This window comes from Sinohyriopsis cumingii, chromosome 3 (assembly GCF_028554795.1).
Source record: "Sinohyriopsis cumingii isolate HCF-2022 chromosome 3, ASM2855479v2, whole genome shotgun sequence".
NCBI classification, from domain to species: Eukaryota; Metazoa; Mollusca; class Bivalvia; order Unionida; family Unionidae; genus Sinohyriopsis; species Sinohyriopsis cumingii.
Window position 1 is genome coordinate 147,713,098 of NC_142963.1, and position 25,299 is coordinate 147,738,396.

At 34.9% G+C, this 25,299-nt stretch overlaps 1 protein-coding gene across 1 annotated transcript in view; it reads right to left on the reverse strand.

Annotated features, from left to right (window-relative positions):
- The window catches only part of LOC149804106 (phospholipid-transporting ATPase ABCA3-like), a 79,289-nt gene that overhangs the window by 17,559 nt on the left and 36,431 nt on the right, over positions 1 to 25,299 (reverse strand). Inside the window, exons 11-16 of the mRNA XM_089954039.1 lie at positions 21,675 to 21,924; positions 15,150 to 15,403; positions 13,183 to 14,208; positions 10,688 to 10,873; positions 8,451 to 8,758; positions 4,451 to 4,648 (exon numbers count right to left, since the gene is read on the reverse strand). Of these exons, the coding sequence (XP_089810165.1) occupies positions 4,451 to 4,648; positions 8,451 to 8,758; positions 10,688 to 10,873; positions 13,183 to 14,208; positions 15,150 to 15,403; positions 21,675 to 21,924 (2,222 nt within the window). The remainder of the gene's footprint in view (positions 1 to 4,450; positions 4,649 to 8,450; positions 8,759 to 10,687; positions 10,874 to 13,182; positions 14,209 to 15,149; positions 15,404 to 21,674; positions 21,925 to 25,299) is intronic.

Here is a 25,299-nt window from a genome sequence, read left to right on the forward strand (position 1 = left end):
CATAGGATAATTTTAAAGGCATATGAATCAGCTTTAAAATCATGACAGGACTTTGCAGTTCATGGAAAAGAATCAGAATTACTAATTTATAAAGTAGATGAATTATCAGAGTTGAAATTTATGAACCACACTGAATAATTTCATTAAACTTATTGTCCAAGTGTCAGAGTGTGCTTTAAAAGATCGATTTATTCATTTGATTTGAACAAATAGTCTGGTTAAAAATTAAAAGAACATGTTGCTTTATACAATTGCATCAGAAAAATAGCAGCATGTGGGCAATGTATTAACTGTTACAGACAAACTAAAAGAAGACAATATTTTCTGGACTAAATTTATTCCTATTTTCACATCATATGTGGAAAAACCATTTAACATATGCAAAAAAGAATTTAAATATATGAAACAAAGGCTCATTTTATACATGTAAAATAAAATATTTTAGTTCATACATATATGATTCTTTTTCACAAATATTACAGATTTTCACATATTTAAAGTAAGAATTTCAAATTTCCAAATAGCCTTTATAAATATAAAAAAAACATTTTTCATTTAATTGTTTTTACAAAAGTAAAATAAATCATTATTTTTCTTCTGTGAAAATCTTTTGAAAAAAATTCAAATTAGTTATCATAATTTTATGTAACAAAGAATTTCAAACATTTCATACATACATATCTATATCTATATCTTGACAGCAAGATTTTTGTATATAATGTGAAATAAAGGCTTGTTTGGAATGATTTTCACACATGTATGATAGAGGGAACTACGTAAATTTCTTTTTCTCTTTCGCCTCAAATGCGGGAGGTTGCGGGTTCAAATCCCAGCCAGGCCATACCAAAGACTTCTAAAATTGGTACTGGCACCTGCCACACATGGCACTCAGCATTAAGAGGTTAGTGTTAAGAATAGTTGGTCTGGTGTCAGGATAATGTGACTGGGTGGGACATGATGCCTCAGTGCTAGACATCACTATAAACTGCCACAATGCAGACATCATAGCGATATGACTGAAAAATTGTTAAAGTTACTTTATTGTATGTTATTTTGTTAGACAATCTGGTGAAATCTGTATCTACAAGTAGAAAGTGATATTTTTATTATCCTAACAACAAAGCAACAATGCTTAATGACCATTTCCAATTTTATCCCTGACTGTGGAAATACAATGCATACAAGATTTAGCTAATAGTTATTTACTTACTGCAGAAAATAAACACACAAAACCAAGTTTCAGAAAATGTTCCACATAAAAAGTTTACAGAAGGGAATATGTGAAATTACAGAAACTGGATATATCCGCTAGGATGTATTGCAATCTGTTATGTAGCTGACCATTATTTACTGTTGACTATGGTCCCTAACAGCCCCTTTCTGACGATATTCCCATACCTGACAGATTTTCAAAAGCCAAGTAGCAAGTACAGAGATTGGGAACTAAAATTGGGAGGTTTTTCATGACTTTTTTAAAGCATCATTTTCACTAAATAAACAGTAAGGTTGTGGCATGGATTGTAATAAAGAAGAATCATAACTAAACAATGTTGAACCAAATGTTGTAAAGGCAGGTGCCTTCTGAATGTAAGATTTTGCAACACCAACCAATAAATATGGGGTGGGTGCAGTGTAACCATTCAAAATGAAGGTCAACCATAAATCAGTATTACAAGTGTTCATGACGTAATGGATAACAATATACTAACAGATTATAAAATTTTCTCTTTTATAACAAATCGTTATGAAATAGTGAAACATACCCATTATTTTGCTGATTTCTTGTAAATGACAGAGTTAGAAGTGAAATTTAAAATATCAAAATTTGTGGGGTTATTTTTAGGTTTCTTCAAGGTTTTAATTTGGGGTGGGGGTCATGACACAAAGCAGTTACAATATTATTTCCATAGTGAGTTTAACATTTATTAAAAATATGATCACCTTTGCTTTGAGTTTGTTTCTAAATAAAATGTAAATAAAGATCAAGTGAACATCAATAAATAATTAAAAAACAAACTACCTGCAAGTGCTAAGAAATTCTTGACTGCTATGCTAGCCTAATTAAATCCTTGTGCAAGGTAAATCATTTTTGGGTGGTGCACGGTCGACTTGTTTATATTTTTCCATATTTTTAGGTTTTTTTTGGTTTATTTGCATTTCCTTCAATGCTTTTAGGTTTTTAAGGTTTCAAAGGTCAAAATGAAATTTTAGGTTTCTCGACGTTTTTCAGGTCCACTTCTAAACCTGCACATGACAGGCTCAGGTCATACATAAAAACAGCCTAAGTCTGAGTGCAAAACTGAACAGTTCAAATTTACCCGCGTGTAAAACTGACCCAAAATTGCGTACAACTTACAAGGTCTAGTAACACCGACGTGTAAAACTGAACCAAATATGTCTACTACTTACAAGGCCTAGTAACACCGACATGTAAAACTGACCCAAATATGCCTACTACTTACAAGGCCTAGTAACACCGACGTGTAAAACTGACCCATATATGCCTACTACTTACAAGGCCTAGTAACACCGACATGTAAAACTGACCCAAATATGCCTACTACTTACAAGGCCTAGTAACTTTAAACAAGCTACTCATTCAGAACAGGAATAACTGGACCTTGTCTCAACATATTTCATTGAACTCAGTCTGTGAACAAATTTAATAAAAGCAGGTTCTGAAGTTTGAGACTTGGACTAAATAAAAGTATTCTATTGAAAAAAAGATGTGGTGAAAATAATTCACTTGTCAAGATTTTAGTTTTTTTAAACCAATCTATTTTAATGCAAATGCTGTCACTTCTATTTCCATTTGATGTGATAGGCTTTCCTAATGTTAACCCATTGCAATTTTAGTCCTGGCAATTCACAGGTGATAAAATACAGCATGGCTTATGTGACATGGTGTATGTGACATGGCTTATGTGACATGGCATATGTGACATGGTGTATGTGAATTGTATATAACTATTTGCACAAGATTTGGTAATTATTAAAATCCCTTGCACACTTCTACTTTTGGGACAAGAGAACCAGTTTGGGCTTGCCAGATGGAGGTGTTTAAAGATTTGCTGACCAGCTCTAAATATGTTCCAAGTGTATTTGTAAATAAGTCTTGAAAGAATCACTCATGGGATTCAAAAATAAATAAATTAAGCATTTCTAAATTACCTAAATATATTGAACATCTAACATCTTTACAAGAATGGACACATAATCATGTAGATAATTTCCATAGCAAATATATATATTCATAGAACAGCTGAGATTTTAGTTAGAATGGTTGACAGAAACGAGCATTATGATGGATGTCCATACAATTAATTTTATTTCCAGAAGATTTAAATCTCTTCTTTTCAGTATATTATAATTCCAATTTTTATGAATGAAACAGATTTTCTGCAATTTGACTGGATGTAAATGGTCACGTGATAATGATTTGGAATTTTGACACATCAATAAATTCTGGAACTACTTTCAGTTTTCGTACTGGTTGCAATAGCAACAAACACTACAGACACATCATTGTGAAGCAATTGTTTCATCGTCTAAAATTTTAATTCAGAAAATAAATATAAATTATACCCTTTTTGTACTTTTTCAAATATTCTTCGATTGAAATGCAGAGTTTACTATACAATTTTGTGTTCATCTGCTACATAGTCAAGCAAAACAAAACAGTACAGAGCTACTGTAAATTTACTGCAGAGATATTAACAATAAAGTTATAATATATTCCCCCATGTTTGCATCTGTATTAGTCTATACCAGAAATCTTTCTTTTCCCTTATTTCTAATGACATCTGCAGATACTCCAATGTTGCCCACCAGAACAGCATTCTGCTTATGTGTAATCCACAAGACCACAGTGGATTAGCATTCTGCTTATGTGTAATCCACAAGACCACAGATTACATGTAGGCCACAATACAACACTGAATTATCATTGTTCTTACATGTAATAAACAAGTCCACACTGTCCTAGCATTCTGCTTATGTATAATCCACAGGACCACACTGGATTAGCATTCTCCTTATGTGTAGTCCACAAGATCACACTGGATTAGCATTCTCCTAATGTGTAGTCCACAAGACCACACTGGATTATCATTCTGCTTATACTCATTTCATAGCACATGGAATGTATCAGATCAATGGAGACTCTCGACTTGCAAAAGACAATTAGATGGCTCAGCTTTTTCATACAGACAAGAATACTTACATACTTTCATCAGAATATCCGTGAAATATTGCCACATGACCAACATGCGAACTTAACAACTATACTCTGAAAGATTTTACAGTGACATAAACTACATGCATGTACATGTAGACAGCAGATCTGGGTCTGTGCTGTTCATTGTCCTTATAGTTTCAAGTGAACAGCATAGGTCCTGATCTGCTGGACTATAAGACGTATATATGAACATGTGGGGTATTACAGACATACCTCTTTAATGTTATCATTGATGGAGCAATTCTGCAGATAAGCCTCTCCAACTGATGACCTCTCCTGTCCAGTTAAAATTTTGAAGGTTGTAGTTTTCCCTGCACCGTTTTGTCCAAGCAAGCCAAAGCATTCATCTGCAGGGATACCCATACTGATGTCATTCACAGCTCGAAAATTCCCATAGTACTTGGTCACATTCTAAATTAGACAAAAAAGGTTTATTGTCAAAGCGTTTAAGATTCTCACGCACAAATTATATAAGCAAACTCTTGCCCATTTACCTCTGAACATTTACACAGCATGCATGATGATATGACAGCTCGTAGAAAGCATTTCTTCATGTAAAAACATGGCCCCAGGGGGCTGAGTGATTTAAGACAATGGCCGTTACAGATCACTCACATCCCACCTGTGTCTGCATGGGATCTCAGCTCAAATAATGTGGGAAAAATTGCCAGTAGCTTCATGTGGATTGGTTGTTCTTTCTGGGGTTTTCCCTGGTCCTTCCTCCTCCGAACATACTGGCCACCATGTGTAGCCTACGGTATGCTGAAAAATGGCCTTTAATGCACGAAATAATAAATCAGGTAAAAACACTGCTTTTTATGTAGTACTTTATATACCTAATGTGCAAGACAGATTAACATCAACAGATTTAATTATGCATTCTGTTTAGTAGCTCCAAGAACAAATTTATTAAAAATAAAACCTGGACAAAATATACTCTGAACAAAACAAAATCTTGTGAAATTATACCATGATTAAAGACTCCTATTTGCCAGAAATGAAACAGAAAAGCTAATATCATTGAGAGAGCAAGAGACCAAATATGGGCATGATGTCACTCACCTGTATTACATTAATTAACAGTTGATCATTTCACTAGGCAAACTTACATAGCAATGTAAGAACACAAGCCTGTGTAACTGTCTACCAACACGTAAATTTTCCCATTTTACAAAAGTCATAATATTGTATTCATGTTCAAACTCATCGAAGGTCTTTAAGATATAAGGGAATATCAAATCAGATAGGTGTGGAGTGAGAAAACAAACTCAGCCAATCAGATGCAAGCTCATCTCATTAATATGCACAGATCTCACTTATATAACCTGCCCAGGACTATGATGAGACAAGTCTTGCAAAAGAGTAAAATCCAAAAGAAATTCAGTATTAGGTAGCAAACTCAGCCAAAAAGATACAGGATTACTTCATTCAGGTGTAAATGTGTTCATATTATGGAGTCATCAAGTAAGTATAAAGTCAGATATGCATGTCAAATGATGGATCACCGAAGCAGATCTTTTGATTGCTCTGCCTGTCAATTAGCTAGGCTATTTTAAGTAAAAAGCTTCCAACGAAAGTAAAACGAATTGTAATTAAATCATACACAGTTAAAAAACCATGAAATTTTGACTGGAAATTTTAAAGTTACCCATATTACTCTTGGAACCCATACGTGTTATGAAGTGTCCAGCATGAATGTTCCGAGCTGCTGACAAACTAAGCAACACATGTTCAGCTTGGCTGATATTACAAAAAAATCACCTAGCCTGTGATAGGAGCAATAAGCAGGTCGTTGTTAACAGAAATCTGTTTACACTTGACTGACATGTGGGAAGGTTCAATGATTCATCAATTTTTATAATTTTTCTTCTCTTTACACCGTGCATAGCTTAGCCTCTTCAACTCAAAAAATCTCCCAGAATATTTCTGTACCACCTCATGGCTCCTTCAACTTAAAAAAATGTCCCAGAATATTTCTGTGCCACCTCATGGCTCCTTCAACTCAAAAAGTCTCCCAGAATATTTCTGTACCACCTCATGGCTCTTTCAGATCAATTTCTCACAAAATAAGAGATTTGTTGGGATATAATTTTTCCTCCTGTGTGATGCACGAGGTAATTTTTAACCAAAACAAAACGTATTATTAGCATTTCAAGATTGTATACATATTCCATATACCATATATAAATGCTTGTAAGCTGCATCCAACTGCAAACTTCACAGCCCAGATCTGCTGTAGCATAATGTGCTGGCAGGTTTTAGCAAATGTAGTTTGAAAGGGGTCATTAGTAGAACAGACATCACAGACTCTGCTCTGCCAGTGCATTATGTAATGGCTGTTCAGGGTCTGTTATTTTCAGTTGGATTTGACATATAAGAGAGTATGTCACTGCATGCACATTCCTGATTATGTGCATATTCTTCATACATCTGTATATGCAACTTACTAAAATATAGTCAGAGTGAATCCAAAGGATAACTTATTTACATTTTGCCTCAGTGCAGATGGATGATCTCTGAAAAAAAATGTCACATAAAAGAATCTCAGATCTCATAATAATTAAATCTTAGTCTTGAACTATGAAAGCGTCACACTTGTTAGTGTAGTTACCCATGGTGTTCATCTACTACACTGTATATGTTACCGGCATCATCAAGTCAGAGGAATTAATCTGTATAACCTCACCGATTGAGTGCATGCAGTGCTGCCAGGATTTTATCTGAACTCGGGGACTTCCCCATCTTGTCAACACATGGGGGAGTAGGAAAACAAATCGTGGTGATAGTGGGGTGGGGGTGATTGCCATAGTTCATTATTTACAAAATATTTAAATATTTGTATTTTTTCATGTTCCATTCTGTTTGGTCTCTACTGAAATCAAAATCCTCATGAGATCTGCCACTCCAGTTATATAAGCAATAATCTGTTAACTGTTTCTGAACATAGCCTGTTCCTCATCTGTTTGTGGCCTCGAGTGGCCGAGTGGTCTAAAGTGCTCTCTGTTACGGATCACTGCCATCTCATCTCTGTCTGCGTGGTTTTGAGTCTCGGATTCAGCCAATGTGGGTATGTGAGAAAGCTTGCTATAGCTTCTCGAGGGTCGGTGATTATTTCCAAGTTTTTTACCGGGTTCTTCCTCCACCATTAATATTGGCTGCCATGTATAGCCTATCATGTGCTGAAAAATGGCATCAAACCCTACAACAACAACATATGTTTGTGACGTGTTCTTCTCTGAGAAATCCCCTTTCACAATCACAAGTTGGAAAAATGTTCACTGGTATTATCGTAAGGATATGCCTGCTCTGAAATGCAAGTGATCTGGTGAATCGTCGCAGCATGTAATAGTTGATATCCTAAATTCAAACACAGACTTCCAACATAAAATTGTGAATTTTTCCCACAATGTTCACAAATAATATCCTGCAGACCTGTATGTTTTGGAGCTGTATTGTAATGATATGTACTGTAACATCCAAGATTTCTGAAACTTTGTTTCTTCTCTCACAGTTCATCAAATCAGGCATTTGACATCATTTTAGAAAAATAATCTTCCATTTGGTGTGAAACTTCACTTCTTCCATTACTTTTTTCATTGCCATGCACCTTTTACATTATTGTCAGCCTTGATCTGAAGATGAAAAGAATCAGTAATGTTCTGCCCAGCCATGCTTGGCTACATTCTCACCTTCCAGAAATGGACCACATTTGGGCATGAACAATTGTGAGGAAACCCTCTAGCACACATTTTTCTGTTATAAATACCTGGTGGATTTCAAAACATCCTTTTGTATTAAACTGCATCTGCATACTTTGGAATGGACATTAAGTAATTTGATCAAACAAGTACCCTTACCTTTTAATTTGTATTTTAGATTTTAATTTGTTTAATTTTTAAAAGCTAAATCAAAATTTTATACTGTGCAATGTGCAATGTTATATACACAACTAAACTAATTTGCATGAGTCATCACACATCACTGCTGTCCATGTATGCAAACGTTCCAAATCCACGTGTGATTTGCACACTCACATGCCCTGGCAGCATCTCTGTATATGGGAACCATGTGAGATTTATATTCACAAAGTGCCATCATTGGCCTACACTCAGGTCCATTTTGAATCAGTACATGTGTGGGATGATCAACTCACTTTGCATTAAGTGCACTTTATTCATTAAGTAAATAGCTGCACATTTAATGAATACCTTACCTTTATTATCAATGAGTCTGTCTGCATTAGTGATGCAAGGGGCGTGTTGTGGACTCTTTCCTTCTCTGCCTCCACATCATTATCTGTGGCTTTAAACTTGTTGAGGTTCTGAAAACCAGCTGATGCTGGAATAGAGTTCCTGACACTGCAAATAATTCTGACGACCAGTCCAGATTCAATGAGGAATACCAGTGAAAAATAGAAGAATCCTTGAAGGAACATGAAGAGCAGGAATCTGCCAATTCCTGGCGATTCCCAAGCCAGGTAGCTGTCCTGATACTTGAAACAATACACACCAGTACACGAGTCTGTAAATGGGAAAGAAGCTACATTGATTACAAAATATTCAAACTGTATTTCTTATACACTGCTTATCAGCTGGGAAAATCCACTGAAAATGAATTTCAATAATTGATAAAAGATTCTATGATACAAAAACTGAAAATGTTAGGAATAGCATGTCTATTTTTAAAACAAATATGTGGTCATAGTTTACATAATTACTCTATATGTACTGTCTCAGGGTGGATGAACCTTTTTTTTTGGTAGGGAAGGGGACTGTGATCAATCAGCTTTCAACAGGGATCATTCTGGGCTTTGCCAATGTTGCAAATTGCAATTTCTTTCCTGATTGGCAATCTTTTAGGCAACAACATTTATGGCTGTATAAAACTGATATACAGTTGGATTTCATATGCATGTCTATTATCTAACATGCTGTGCAATGTACTACACAAATGTAAGTTATCAATATACATGTGTATTTCAGACTAGTTGCATTCACTTAACCAAATTTCCATTTTGCTTTCTCTGTGTAAATTCTAGTCACGGACGACAGGTCCTTTCTCAAAAATTTCACTTGTATGCAAAATTTCAATTTATTTGCAGGCCCCCCCCACTTATCTAAACATCTGCGTATGCCGACAATATTATTTTGGTCCTGAGAATGTTGGGATAAACAGATAGTACTATATTATATTATGAAAATTGCAACATTTGTTTAAAATGGGTGAAATAATATTGAGGTTGGCGATTGTTTTGGCGACAACTTTTGTCAAGCCAGTGCCATCCCCATAAACTGTCACACTGCAGACATCGTAGCGATATGACTGGAAAATTGTTAAAGCTACGTTAAAAATCCAAATCACACACATACATGCAGTTTGAAACAACATGAGTATCCCCCTCGAATGGACACCTAAGTGGACAACAAAATCTCATGCATTCCATTACCATGATCTCAGATTCAGATGCAATTTAATTTGCTTTTCACAAAATCCTGTTATATAAATTCACCATTTAAGTGGATGTTTGATTTGTATGTGCTTTTACATTTATTTTAACACATTAGGTGCTTTAGAATTATTTTATAAGTAAGACTGGTAAAGGAAGTCATTTTCAATATGTTCAATCCTATAGTCTGAATATACCTCTCCATTTGTTTGTACCCCCCTACCGATTTAAAAGACAAAAAGCACAAATGGGATAAAAGATGCACAGAGCTTAATTCATATATTGGTTTATAATTTCAAACCTGATTATGCCCAGGTGGGACCCTAACACTGTTACCGTGTGTGCAATTCATTCCAAATTTAAGTTTTCAGTGTAAAAGATGACCCTATTCGTCAGTCATTTCCAGTACTTGGACATGTCCATTTTCAGCAAATGGGTGTATGTACGACTACACATGAATGAATGTAGAAGGAAAGTACTATCTTGTCTGCTTCCGATATTTACAATGTCAAATCAAGCAAAGGAAAAGAATGACAATTACAAATTTGCCTTTCATGTTGAATTAATGAGCAGTGTAATTTCAAAGTACATGTGGGCAACTCTAAACTCTCAACAGTATGGTAATTTATGGGATTATCCGGCAGTTACAGAATAGAATAAACTATGTCACAATGTTGTCTAAGGAAATTAACTTGCCCATAGTGTACAACATGGCACGATGTTAGAATGGAAAGTCTGTTAAGCCTGAAAGGCACAGAGAATGCTGGTGTTAGGGCCACAGTGGTCACATTCAGGTTAGAAATTACGAATCATTGAATGAATTGACAAAGTTCTGTGCACTTTTATCACATTAAAGATTTCAGTCATTGAAATTGGTAAGAGGGTACAAACAAACAGGGAGGTATAGTAAGACTATGGGTTTACTATCCCTTCCCTAAAGGCCTCTGTGTAATATTTATACGATATATAGAAAGAGCCGACTATAAGTTAGAGGAATTAAATACCTTGACACAGAGACTCATATGACTTCTGAGCGCAGTAATCTCTGTAACCATGGTTGATATATATGTTTTTGATGGACTGTCCTACATTATAGAGTGGGAAAATGGTTAGGCAAAACCACTCTACAATGTCATTGGCATCACTATCGATGAATTTAAGAACATATGTTGTCACCAAAGCAGCAACACCTGTAAATTATAAAAATAACACAAATCATTTCTCAATGACATCACTTCTTAGCACAACAAATGTTGCAGTTAGATGTTAACCTTTCGAATGGCTAAAAGAAAGTGGTGATGAAATATATGTAATGAAAAGACACAGAACAATATATAACAATATACCATGTCAGCCCTCCTATATCACATGCACAATACTGTAAACTGCACAGACCCAGATCTGCCATTCCAGGAAGTGTACTGCCCACACAACCTCCATTTTACAAACTTTAAGCAATTATTTACTACTACCTTTTGCAATAATTTGTCTATAGTACAAGTCACGTGGGTCATGTATGCAAATTTACTCATTTTACATTCAATATAAATTGTCCTTTTAAAATTTAACACTAACTTTCTTTAACAAAAGTCTATTCAATCCTGATTATTGAATGATCTGCTCCTTAACTGTCACCAAGAAACTTCAGACCACAATTATCTATCGCTATGGATTTTTGCAATGGGGGCCATGTACTAAGCTTTGGTCAAAATAAGAGTGCATTTAGTGGAATCATCACAATTGAGGGTAGCATAAATTTGATTATCAATATGCATAGCTTTCATTGTGACATCACAGCACATGACATTCAATCCAGATTGTACTGGATCACACCTTTAGGTTCATTTCGTCCAAAAATGTTTATGTACTTTGACATTGATTTTGCTGTATGCACCTATTGGGGCATCTAAATAATGACCTTCCAAAAGAATATGGATGTATACAAATCCAAATGAAATGAATACTTGCCACTTAAAGGTATGTAGAATCAAATTCTAAAAGATTACACCCATTACTGAAATAGCCGGTATTGAATGTAAATTCTTACTCTTAAGTGATGTCTTTATGTTTTCTCTTCTGTCTATCCACTGCTCTAAAAATCTTTATATCAACCACATGGCAGTTTTGTTAGCATTATTCTGTCAACATTTTCATAAGTTAATTTGTTTCTCATTGCAGTGTAAATGTTTAAGTGCAGAGAAACCCTTCTCACAATTTGTGTTTTGGACAGGCAAAAGTATGACTAGTTGTTCTAGGACCGCTCCATTGGCCTAGTGGTTAGAACATCCACCTCGGAAGCGGAAGGTCATTGGTTCGAACCCCAGCCGAGTCATAACAAAGACAGACAAAAATGGTATTAACAGCTGCCTCGCTAGGCACTCAGCATTAAGAGGTTCAGTGTTAGGACTGGTTGGCCCGGTGTCAGGACAATGTGACTGGGTGGGACATCATGCTACATGTCTGCAGCATGATGCCCCAGTGCTAGACATCACTATAAACTGCCACACTGCAGACATCATAGCGATATGACTGAAAAATGAAAACTTGTTAAAGCTACATTAAAAATCCTAATCACACACACACACACACACATACAGTTGTTCTAGCTTTAACACAACCATGATCACTTAAGTTCTGACTCAAATGTTTTGTGTTTTTTTTCTCCAATCTTTTGGGGTTCATCATATGCAGTCCGAGTCCTAGCTGAAAAACTTTTAAGTGTTTCCATTCAATCAGAAGTCCCCAGAGATTAATGGTGTCCAAGTTATCAATGATATCTTCACTAACCTGATCCAATTTGTAATACCTGGAAGCAGGTAGCAGATGGTCAATTTCGTGTTTTCTGGCAGCATAACTGTAGATTGCCCCCTTGGTCTTAACTTGGGAGAAATAATGCACATGCTGTTTGCTTGCTAGTGAAAATTAGCATGAAAATTAACCACTAATGTACCAGCAGATCTGAGTCTACAACTCTATATACATAAGCAAATGAAGTATGTATCAGTCTAAATATAGTCCCTAATCTAATATAAATATACATTTTGATCTGAACAACTTTTAACAGGACACAGTGAAAGGAGAGGTCAGTTAATCTTTAGGTGTTATATTTTATAACCATTCATGTGCCATATATGCATACTTACAAGTTGAGCCCCACTGCAAACTGCACAGAACAAGATCTGCAATTGCATAATGTGCTGGCAGATCTGGGTCTATGCAGTTTGTTATTAGTAATCAGTAGAATAATCAACAAAACACCCTGATCTGCTTCTGCACTGTGTGGTGGTAGGTCAGAGTCAATGCTGTTTTGTAGTTTGACTCAACTTAGAGCAATTATATATGAAATTACTTCAGAAAATGATCATGAAGAGAAAACTTAGCGCGGGTAGCGGCGGGGGGGGGGGGGGGGAATGGAAGATTCCACACAAGTTGCAAGTTTCTGAATATTGGGTAAATTTAATTAAATAAACAAAATAGGGTTTGCAAATTATTTACCTACCTAGAAGAATGTTGACCATGCTAACGACTACCATTCCAGTGGCAGCAGTTTTAAATGCAAAGTTGAACAAATAAACAAATGGTAACTGACTCCATCCAAAGAGTACCAGTACCAAGAACACGATTCCAAGGTTGTTGTTGGTAATATAAGCCGTAGTCTGGAATGCTGCAAATACAATCAAAATGGCAATCACTGTCATCAGATAGTTGACAAAATCCCAGAACAAATTTCCAAACCAGAATGGCAGGTAACTAACTCCACTAACAACCTGGAGATGCTTCGATCCATTAGCTCTTTCCTTGATTAAAGAGATGATAAAGGTAGACAAAGTGAAGGCCATTCCCAATATAAGGAAAAGTCCAACTAAAAAGCCAGTCGTGTCCAAAGTCATCACGGTTACAATGTTATTGTTCTCATCTGAACTCCTTTGAGGAAATGGGTGATTGCTTGTCGAGATGGAGTGCTTATCATCTGTGTAGTATTTCAGAAGACTGTCCATGGTTTTAGCCAAAGCAACTGCTATTCCATGATGTGGCTGTCCATTGTACAGGACTTGCATGCCAGTCTTTCCAGCCACTGCAGAAGACACAGTGAAAATGTTTTCACCGATGACGTACTTCTGATTGAAGGTTCCAATCCCTAATCTGTTGATTTGTGACAAGAAAAAGTTGTCAATATTATCCGATATAGTTTGGTCCCAATATGTTGTGTCTTGTCCTTGGACATTGTCCTTGTATTTCATTAATACAGACCTTCCAAAAGAGCTCCCATTGGTTCCATCTCCATAAGTCACCACTGTCTGTCCAAAAGGACTGAGGTCAAGTTTCAAAGCGGGTTCATCTCCAGTACTTGGCTTAGACAATTCAACCAAAAGAGCCAGAGCTGTGAAGAAGACAGGCAAAAGAAGCTGAAAAAATAGGACAATTTTATTCCTAAAGGAGTGAACCATCTTCTTGACTACCATTGCTCTAAGCTGCTGAAGAAGCAGCCAAACTCCTGTGTTCTTTGCAAGGTCCTTGTTGAAATCTGCAAAAGATGATTACTAGATTATGTGCGGTGATTTCAAAGTAACAACATGCAGTATGTAAATGTCTTTGAAACTATTATTTTTGGTGTAGGAACCAGTAATGATGCTCGACGTATAGGATTATGCTCAGCAAAGATTTTTGAAAGGTATGGAAATCCAATAATGATGCCTGACATTTTTTATTATACTAAGCTTAACTTATTAGAAGCACGGACAACCAGTAATAATGCTTCCATTTTAGGATTATGCTGAGAAGGTCTGTGTTAATTTCACTTGAAATGCAAGTATGTTTGTTTGCATGTGGTGAAGTTATATATATATATATATATATATATATATATATATATATATATATATATATATATATATATATCTTTGATATAGGCATCATTTCCTTTAAAGGAAATATATCACACATATCATGGTATATCAAAGATACAGTGTGCATAGTAATGTATTTGTGTGTGTGTGTGTGTGTGTGTGTGTGTGTGAAGAAATTGTATGCAGCAAATGTGGTGCATCTACTGCAATGTCTGTAATTTTTAAAAAACATTGTTAATAAATTGGGGGGGGGGGGATGTGCAAATAATTTTGGGTATCAATCAACTTTATCATATAAATTTACGTCTCTTACATTCCCACAATTCTAATGTATAATTAGATAGCAGATTTTTCCAGTCTAGTAGGCATAATACGCAGAACAAACAAAACAGACTTGGGTCGCCCATCTTGCTTTTTTGGCCTTTATTAATGGCCTCACAATGTGGATAAAATGATGAATTGATGACATATAAACTATCTCCAGTGGCATGCTAAATACAATTATGTCAGCAGCAAACACCCTTAATGAGATCGTTTGTCCTGTCATGAACCACCCTGATGTATTAGTTGTTAAAAATTAGCATGCACTTGACATAAAATAAATCAGGTTCAAACTTACTTATGGAGACTGATCCATGAATATCTCCAAGAGAGACTCCAAATGAGTCACCATTGTTAAATCCTTCCACTACCGAATTAGAGGTCCTTAACAAATTGAATGAAGAGTCATTCTTTTGGTCCACTATTGGTGAGTTATTGTCCATATTCAGTGAGACCTTGTCCATTTGTGGCAAGTCAGATTTAATGGAGAACTGCAGGTCTTTCAGTGTAGGGTTATGGAGTGCTTTCTTCTCATCAGCCTCTTTGCCTACTCTAGAACAAAGAAGTAAAAGAATTGGTCCATGATCACTGAAATGCTGTGCCATGTACATTTGCTGATTTTTATGCAATTTAGCTAAGTCTTACCACATGGAAATTAAAAAACAAATTTTATTTATCAACACATATGGAAACCATTTTTACATCTTTTTGAAAACTCATATATATGTCACAAGTAAATGTACCTATATTTTACATTGCTTTGTTATAATCAATAAATTTATGCCTAATACACCTGTCAGATTGTATAAAAAGTTAAATATTTTACATATTTATGTACTGAAAACAAGGAATATTCTCATAAATGCTGTCTAGCATTGCTTTCCTTTTTCTCATGTGCATGTCAAATTTACTAATTTGTCCAAAAATAAAGCATGGGGTTGGGGGCAATATGGGAGCAGGGGTGTACAATGTTTTAGTTAAATGTTAGCAAAGCAGTACAACAATATTTTCATCATTGCTGTGAAGCAGTTCTTGACACCATTTAAATTATCTTCAATGTCAATCTAAACTGGTGCACTGTCATGGATCATGATAATCATGGCAATTTCCAATATCTGGCAAGAAAAAGTTCATATATTACTATCACTACTGAAAAAAAGATAATTAACTATTTGTACAAATTCATGCGCCATTGCTAATGAGTACAATCGATGACTACATGACTCACATCTATGAAGCTTTGTAGTCTCCAGTAACCAATGTAAACATTTATATTCATGCTGAAAAATATTCATACTACACTGACGCTGACAATAAAATGTTGGCCCCAATTTTAATTAAACCTTTTATTTGCAATTTTTGGTCTTTAAATATCTACCTACAAGGCATAAAGACATAAGACAATATTATTCTATCATTTTTGTTAAAATCTGTGTAATTATAACTATATATTCACTAAATGTATGTACAGTATACATTTTTACTCACATTTTTAATACCTTAAATAAACAGAATGATTAGATATTAAATTCCAGTAATTTAATTTTCTTATATTAAACTTTATTACCAGATTTTCACAATATTTTTGAATGTGGTGTGACAAATATCAAAACTTTTTTAATAATAATAAGAACAATAAACAGCTCCATTATTCATAAATTAAAGAGATTTGATTTCCCGTATTACACATTTCAATACAATGCTTAAATATACACATTTTTTCCAAGAAAGGTAGCAGAAATAATACGTTTTATAAAATTATTTTGTTTTGCTTCATATCATCAGACATGTTATACCTGACCTTGATGCTGTTACTGTAAGTTTTGTTGTTGCAGTGAACAGTGTGATATAGTAGCATTATTATTATTATTATTATTATTAATATTGCCATCTGCTGCCAGCAGAAGATAAAAATGGGCAGACAGACATAGAGAGTTTGAGAGACCCATCCCATTCTCAAAGCATTAAAAAAGAAAAGAGTTAGGCAAAAAGAATAGATCCAATACATAAGTCACACAAGATGAAATATAGTTTTCCATGACAGGGACATAATTTGGTATCAAGTTATTCCTGTTTATAGTCAACAGACTGTATTTACTGATCACTAAATATGAAAACAATTTATTTGAGAAACTATTATGTCGAACTACCCCTGCAGCCTCATTTTCAAACAGGTTCCATTTTATGTGTGTGTGTGATTTGGATTTTAAACCAAGCTTTGATAATTTTTCAGTCATACTGCTACAACATCTACAGTGTGGCAGTTGATAATGATGTCTAGCACTGAGGCATCATGTAGCATGATGTCCCACCCAGTCACATTATCCTGAAACAGGGCCGACCAGTTCTAACACTAACCTCTTAATACTGAGCACCTAGTGAACAGCTGTTAGTGGCTCCATTTTGTAGTTTGGAAGTCACAATTTTGCTTGTTAATTTGGGAGATTTCATTGCAAGTAATACCAATATTTGGGAGATTTCATTGCAAGTAATACCAATATCTGGGAGATTTCTTTGCAAGTAATACCAATATTTGGGAGACTTCTTTGCAAGTAATACCAATATTTGGGAGATTTCTTTGCAAGTAATACCAATATTTGGGAGATTTCTTTGCAAGTAATACCAATATTTGTGCAGCAACAGATCATATGGCCCTGGAGATGACTATTGTGAACAAAAATCATCGAGTTATCATATTCGTAATTAAAATCAAGTTGTGCCAGCTTAATTGACTCAGTTTGTCAGGCTGTTGCTGAGCAGTTTTGCCTCCAGGATTTAATACGCCAAATGAAATGATCATATTCTACATAATCAGTGAGACAATAAATTTACAAGCAATAATTTTACAAGCAATAATTTTGCACACAATATTTTCAGTTATCAACAATAGGATGATGAGATTAGCAAACAGCACGCAAGCATAACCATCATAATCCTGTTTTTCTTAAGACTTTTTAAACTTTTTCTTCTCACATTCTACAATTGCAGTAAACTATCTGGGCCAAGTTCAGATGTCATGCGCATGTAGGACGGCTTCCAAATTTCATATTTGTTTTCATTTTCTTTTTTAAAATGACAGATTCTACCTCAACGGTCTTTTGGGGTCTTAATGTGCAGCAGCTATTACAAAATGGATGGTAAAACCAAAATTTAGGACCTCTTTAAAGGATGGTCATAAATACACTGAGATATCTATCTAGGATTGATTTTGAAATGTTGAATTAAATTAAATGTATATACTATTTTGCCACAATATTTACGCAAACACATTAGGGATATAAACCTGTTACCTCCCAAATTCAGATCTATTTAAATGATTAAAACTTGTCTTTTCTGTCAACAGTGCATGAACAAAGGAAAGCAACTCTTTCCCATTACCTCCCCTTGCCATCACTAGATGTCAGAGTTTTTATGCTGATTAAACTAAAACAAGGAAGCTCACATATTGGGATGGTGTGGAGGGTCCTTAAGTAATGTGATGGGTAAGTGATCTCAGAATAACATAATTTATCATAAAATTTACTTTCTCCTTTGAATATATTTCCCCAGTCACATTTACATCAGGAATAATAAGTGGAGAGAATACTGAGAATCCGGTATCTGTCGAGGGAAGAAAAATTAGGTTCAATAAATGAATGATAATCTGCTCTACTGCTTAAAACAATACAGCCTATGGTCACATGTGCCGTGATGACCCAGCTAGGTTAAGATGATATGTGCAATCTTCTTACTGTCTAAAGTCACAGGCAAATCCATCAACACCAAGAGGCTTTTTGGTTTAATTAGGTCTAGGAGACTTCTGGGCAGCTGCCACAGGATCCACCAGATTCAGATGTTGTCTCTGTAAAGCTAAATCCCTGAGAAAAAAACTCAAGAAGGTTGAATATACACACCAGCCAATCTGAATTGAAGACACTTCGACTGAAAGGGCATGTTACTCACTCACCCTGCTCGTTGAAGATTAAACTATCAGGTTTTGTATAATAACAACTTCAAATTTCTCAAAGTTCCATGTTAGGACCCTGGACAGATTCCATTTTGGAAATCAAATCAAAATTGTCTACAGCGTCCGAAAGAGCTTTACCATGATCGACATCTTCTATGCCATGATGTATCAAAGATCATGGCATTGAGAGCTTTGATGATAATTGGTACCAAGATTTTCTCTACATAGAGGTAGAGCAAAAAATCTGCCATTTGAGAGATCTAAGGAACCATGGTACTGACTCTACACCAGTCCCTGAAAATGTGCCACTCTTCCGCATTAGCATTCAGAGTGGGATGCCCTCTAGCTCTTGAGAGTCCCTCCACAATCAAAGGTCTGAGTTTTCTTTCTCTTGCAAGGTTGTCCTGATAAGACAAGCATGAAGAAAAAAAGTCCAGGAAAGGGTGAAGAAGAATATTTCTGCCTTTGAAGAGAATAGTACTTGCCATATAAGTTTAGATGAAATCATCCAGATGTTACCACTGCAAATGAGAACAAAGATTAGAACAAGGTAACAATACAATCCAAAATTTTGGTGATGAACCAGAGGCTGATATTTAGACCACAGGAAAGGAATCAAAATTAATCTACTTTGACATGATAAACAAATCCAAGAAACTTTATGATGCCAGGTGATGAAGGATGTGAAAGTAGGCATCTGTGCGATAGAGGCTGTACACTTATTCCATAGGAGGGAAAGTCAGATATACCTTGCCATCTTCATCTTGAACTTTGGTGTAAGAATGAATTAACTGAGGTGACGCAGACCTAAAATTGGCATCAACTTGCTTTTTCCAATAAGGAATTGCCATGATTAGAACTCTAAAGATTGTTGTTTTCATTGAATATCCACCACCATAAATAGTTGGGTTTATCACTATGACCCTCATAATTTAGTCTGGGTATAGTTCTAGAGAGCAAGGCGTTAATACATGTTAGATCCAATGAATCCCAAAAATACCCCATGCAACTGGTATTACATGTAAAAAGGCCAAGCTTTGACCTGCAAGGGGACATAAGCCCACTGGGGTGCCTAACAATTAGGGAACAACAATCCATTGTGTTCAAATTACCAGCAAGAGAAAAAAATAGGTAACATTTGGCCTTTAGTCAGGAACTGCCTCCCTATCTCCTGCACCAGTCAATGCACAAAGGCTAGAATATCCAAATGTGATTACAATGTATCTGCATTCGTCTCCCGATGTGATGGAAGGTGTCATTATTTTGATTTAAGGTTGAAAGGAGGGGGGGTAGATGCATCCCATGCAAGGCTAACAACTGATATTGTGTATCCATACTGGTCTTGCTTCCCCTCTTCTCTTTGCCTTTTGCTGATAATTGCAGGGATGGGAAACAAGTCAAATTTAATGGACCAGAAGATACACAAACTGCAAGGGGAAGAACAGGTAGATTTAAAAACCACCGGGCTGAACCTGTGCATGTATTCTTATGCCTGTATTTCTTGCATTTACCAAAATAGGGAGACATGTTTCTGAAATAATAAAAAATAGAAACAATTATTTAACCTGTCAATGCATTATTAATAAATACCTAAATAACACCCCTCATAAGCAGAGTGTGTGAACTAACGACAGCCTTCACAAACACTTGAAAGTCCATAAAATATTAGCCAAATTCAAAATTGAATGTATTCAACCTGTATATGAACAAACATTAAACCAAATAAATCCAAAATTTTTAATCAGTAGCTTGAATGTCACACAGAGCGACTTGGATTTAACAATGAAAGGGAGATAATCATACAAAATGTGCAAGAGTTTCAGCCCTTTGTCAATATGCTATGAACAGAAAAGATGATTTTTCATATTTAAGTAGGGCCGGATTCAGGGTTTGGGAGGTAGCAGGGTTTGGGAGGTAGCAGGTTTACTGGAGTATATCCCTAATGTTAATGTAATCAGGGAATGTACTGAAAGGAGAAACGGTGGCACTGGAAGTGTATGTACTGTCTGCCATTGTTTTCCAGTGTTCTGTACATGCTCAATTTCAAAAATAAAGATAAATACGTATTTGTTTTAATGATAGATATTTTCTAACTAATAAGAATCATTCACTGTTAAATATATCTGCGACAATTCTTGAACTCTATGTTTCTATTTTTCATTACTGATGTCCACCATTGCTACAGCATGATAGTGTTTTGGTAGGAAACTATTTATTCGTCATAAATTTGTATCAATTGCAGCAAAAATGCATACTTTTACCCATTTACTCAAAATTAATTCCCTCTGTGTTTATTTAAAATTAAAATTATTAAGTAATAATATTTTAATCAAATTATTACTAAGTAAAAATATGAAATTATTAAATTACTTTAGTAAACTTATTAACAAGTTCTAATTTATTTAGTAAATTATTAATTAATATTTTAATTAGTAAAATTATTATTAAGCATTATTAGAAAATTATGAAGTAATATTAGTAAAATTATTACTAAGTAATATTAGTAACATTATTATTAAATAACATTAGTAAAATTATTATTAAGTAATATTAGTAAAATTATTATTAAGTAATATTAGTAAAATTATTATTAAGCAATATTAGTAAAATTATTGCTAAGTAATATTAGTAAAATTATTACTAAGTAAAATATTTATTTCTCTTTTACTTGCAATTACTTAATTTTCTTAAATTAGCAATACTTGCAATTGCTAGTAATTACTGCAATTACTCATCCATCTGAAAAACTTTTACTCGGATTTTACACCTTTTTTGAGTACAACAAATACAATTTTAAGTAACTGATAGTAATTTGAAATTGAATGGTGTGCTAATTCATGTGAACCCCCTCCCACAACCAAAAAAAACCAAACTAACTTGAGAAAAACTTCCTCCATCGTTGTTGGGGAAATACCAAAACTGGTAACTCCAAGCTTCTCCATTGAAATCTCCACAGTCTCAAAGAGCTTTGCAAATTTGGGACTCTCATCAAATGGCAAAAGATAGGAAAGTTCTGCACTGATTTGACTCGCAAGCATTGCAGTAGGAACATGGCTCTGTATTAACTGAGTCAATATTTCAACGTCACAGTTTGGATGCTTTTCAATGATCATGTGGTATCCAGCACCTGCAGAAATAAAGCAATATACATGTAGGTAGAATTGTATCAAATTAAATTTAAAATAGCAATTGTTATTACAAGTCAACAACTCTATAATCCTAAAGGACTATACTGAATAATAGATATTGTCTGCCACTACTGCATTTGCTTCTTATGGTATACAGCACAATTTAGTATTATTTCAATTCTGACATATCTCATCTGTTGTGTTCTCATGTCAGCAGTCAAGTAAATACCTTGGTCAGAGAAGGTAATGGAAAACTTGAATTTCTAAAATGTTTCCACATATTTCTCACTGATAGTAGTCTATACACAAAACTGCATACATGTTTTGTTCTGAAGCTGTCATTGTAAAATTATATCTAGGCCATCAGGCTAAGACATAGTCAGAAGTCATTGCAAGTGATTCGTTCCCCCCAAACAAACTCAGAAAAACATTAAATATTGTTCTGTATTTATTACATATCCCCTCTTTTACTCATTCGAACTATGTCTGGCTTATTGTAAGAATGAGATATAAAAAAATTAGGATTTATATTTAAAAAAAGTTAAATTCACTGTATCTAAAAATATCTGTGTGTGGACTTGAAAGAAGACACCAAAGAAGTTCAAATCTGGTAATCATGATAAGGAAATACGGATCAGGGTGTATGATAAGGAAATATGGATCAGCGTGTATGATAAGGAAATACGGATTAGGGTGTATGATAAGGAAATAAGGATCGAACAGCTGTATCAAATGCCTGAATAGGCATGGAAGATAAAATGAATAAGTAATAAAACTATTTGCCTCATTTAAGTTGATTAATAAATATATTTTTAATAGAGATTATTTCATGATGAGGCATATTAAGACTGAATAAAAATTAAGACATGCAAATAATGAATATTCATGTTGAAGTCAATAATGAATATTCATGTGTAAGTCAATAATGAATATTAATATTTAAGCAAAAAATGAATATTCATATTGAAGCAAATAATGAATATTCATATTGAAGCAAATAATGAATATTTATATTGAAGCAAATAAGGAATATTCATATTGAAGCAAATAAGGAATATTCATATTGAACAACTAATGCATATTCACAACTTACAAGTCAACATATAAATGGTTACGTGATGTGATGTGATGTGATTTTGATTTTTAACGTAGCTTTAACAATTTTTCAGTCATATCGCTACGATGTCTGCAATGTGGCAGTTTATAGTGATGTCTAGCACTGGGGCATCATGCCGCAGACATGTAGCATGATGTCCCACCCAGTCACATTATCCTGACACCGGGCCGACCAGTCCTAACACTAACCTCTTAATGCTGAGCGCCAAGCGAAGCAGCTGTTAGTACCATTTTTGTAAGTCTTTGGTATGACTCGGCCGGGGATCGAACCCACGACCTCCCGCATCCGAGGCGGACGCTCTAACCACTAGGCCACCGGAGCGGTTTATAAATGGTTACAGTTTCACTGCAAAATTAAAGCGGTCACAAGTTTGCAGTAACAGAAAACAGATGGAATGTTCTTATTTACAAGTTCCCTCATAACCTGAAATGAACTGTGTCTGTCTGGCATGCAGCCACTTACTGAGCTACTAACATAAACTAAGTAATAAGGGCTTGGTGATCTAATGCACCTGATTTCATCAAGGATGAAGAATATACATAAGTAATGTAGTTATACCTTCATAGGGGTATCTTGTCATTGGTCACACTACCAAGCAAAATGGGTGACTATGTCACCAAAACAACATAAATGCTCACCATGAAACAAACATAAATAACTTCACCCCGTCATGTTTTACATGTTCACTGAGTGACAATGGTTCACAGCTTTAAAAAAACTCCTTTTCCTCAGCCAAGTACTTAGAATGTTGTAGCTCCAATGTTGTTGCCCCAGGCAAAATGCACTTCACATCAACAGGATCAATGACACAAGCTTTTACATGTTTACAGGCAAGTGGTATAATACCTAATTAACTTTTAAAACAGTGTTGAATATTTAAAACTACAAAATTTCAAATATGGCCATGTTGTTTAAGGTTTATGGCTATTCATTTTTATTGCCTCCTTCACCTTCCAAATATAACAGTGGAGGCCAAGACTAAACAGGGATGAAGGGCTTGAATTAACACTACACCAGTCTCCTTGTATCATGTGACCATTATAAGTCATGTGATCAACATTAGTTGCTGATGAAGGCAGTGTGATGGTGCCAAAAAATTTGAACTTTTAAGATATTTACAGACCTGCTAGCCATGACAAGCCTGTCTCTGTAAGGCAGTTGATTTTTTTCTGTAAGATTGACCAATTTTCAGTAACGTGTAACAAAATATCAATAACTGCCACTGTAAAACTGAAAAACATAATCAAAGGTTTGACACAGCGAGGATAAACATTATGTTTAACTGAAAAGGTTGTAAAATGCACATAGACTTTATTTACCACTAGTACAGTTGCACAAACTTTAGTTCCAAACCCTATGCAACTTTATGGCTTGTTGCTATCTCTGAACTTGACCTAATTCCTGGAAATTCTTTTCCATTTCAGATGACGACAGCAATCATAACTCTTGCCATAAGACATAGTCAAATTGGCATGTGATGTCAAATAAATGTAATTGTGTCCTTTCCAGTTTTTATTCACAAGAATCTGAATACTCTTTTTTGTTCTTTTGTGTTGATTATTAACACTTTTCTAGAAGCTTATTTTCCCTTTCGTCTTTAACATGCATCACTCTCTGGATGCCATTTTTAGAAACAATTATATAATCAACAGTTGATCAGGCAGATTCTGAGCATGAACAAATAGGTACAGTTTAAAGTGTCTGGGGTGCTGCTGTAAAGTTAGCCTGGTTCCCTGCCTAATTTCACTAATTCTAATATGAATCCCAGATCCAAATCAAACACGGACATACTAATTACCTGGACTTTTCGGCAACGATAATTTATCTGTAGTTTTTGCTTGTATACCATAAGTCCGTATTTTAAGAGTAATTTTCATAAGAATTAGGGCAAAATTGTAAGGGTTGGCAAGTCTGTATTTATGCTCTGAGCAAAGAAATTATTAATAATCATGAACTATCCAGAACAAAGAAGCAGCCTTTCCAGTTAGATGTGCATGGGTTGTCATGTACACGTTGTAAGGGTTGTCGTGCACATGTTGTAAGGGTTGTCATGTACATGTTGTAAGGGTTGTCATGTATATGTTGTAAGCGTTGTCATGTACATATTGTAAGGGTTGTCATGTACATGTTGTAAGGGTTGTCATGTACATATTGTAAGGGTTGTTTAAAAAAGGTTCAGAGTTGATTTTAGGAAGTACAGTGTTGATGATAGATGGATAGATGGCTAAATTGAAGGACAAGAATGCTAGAAATACTA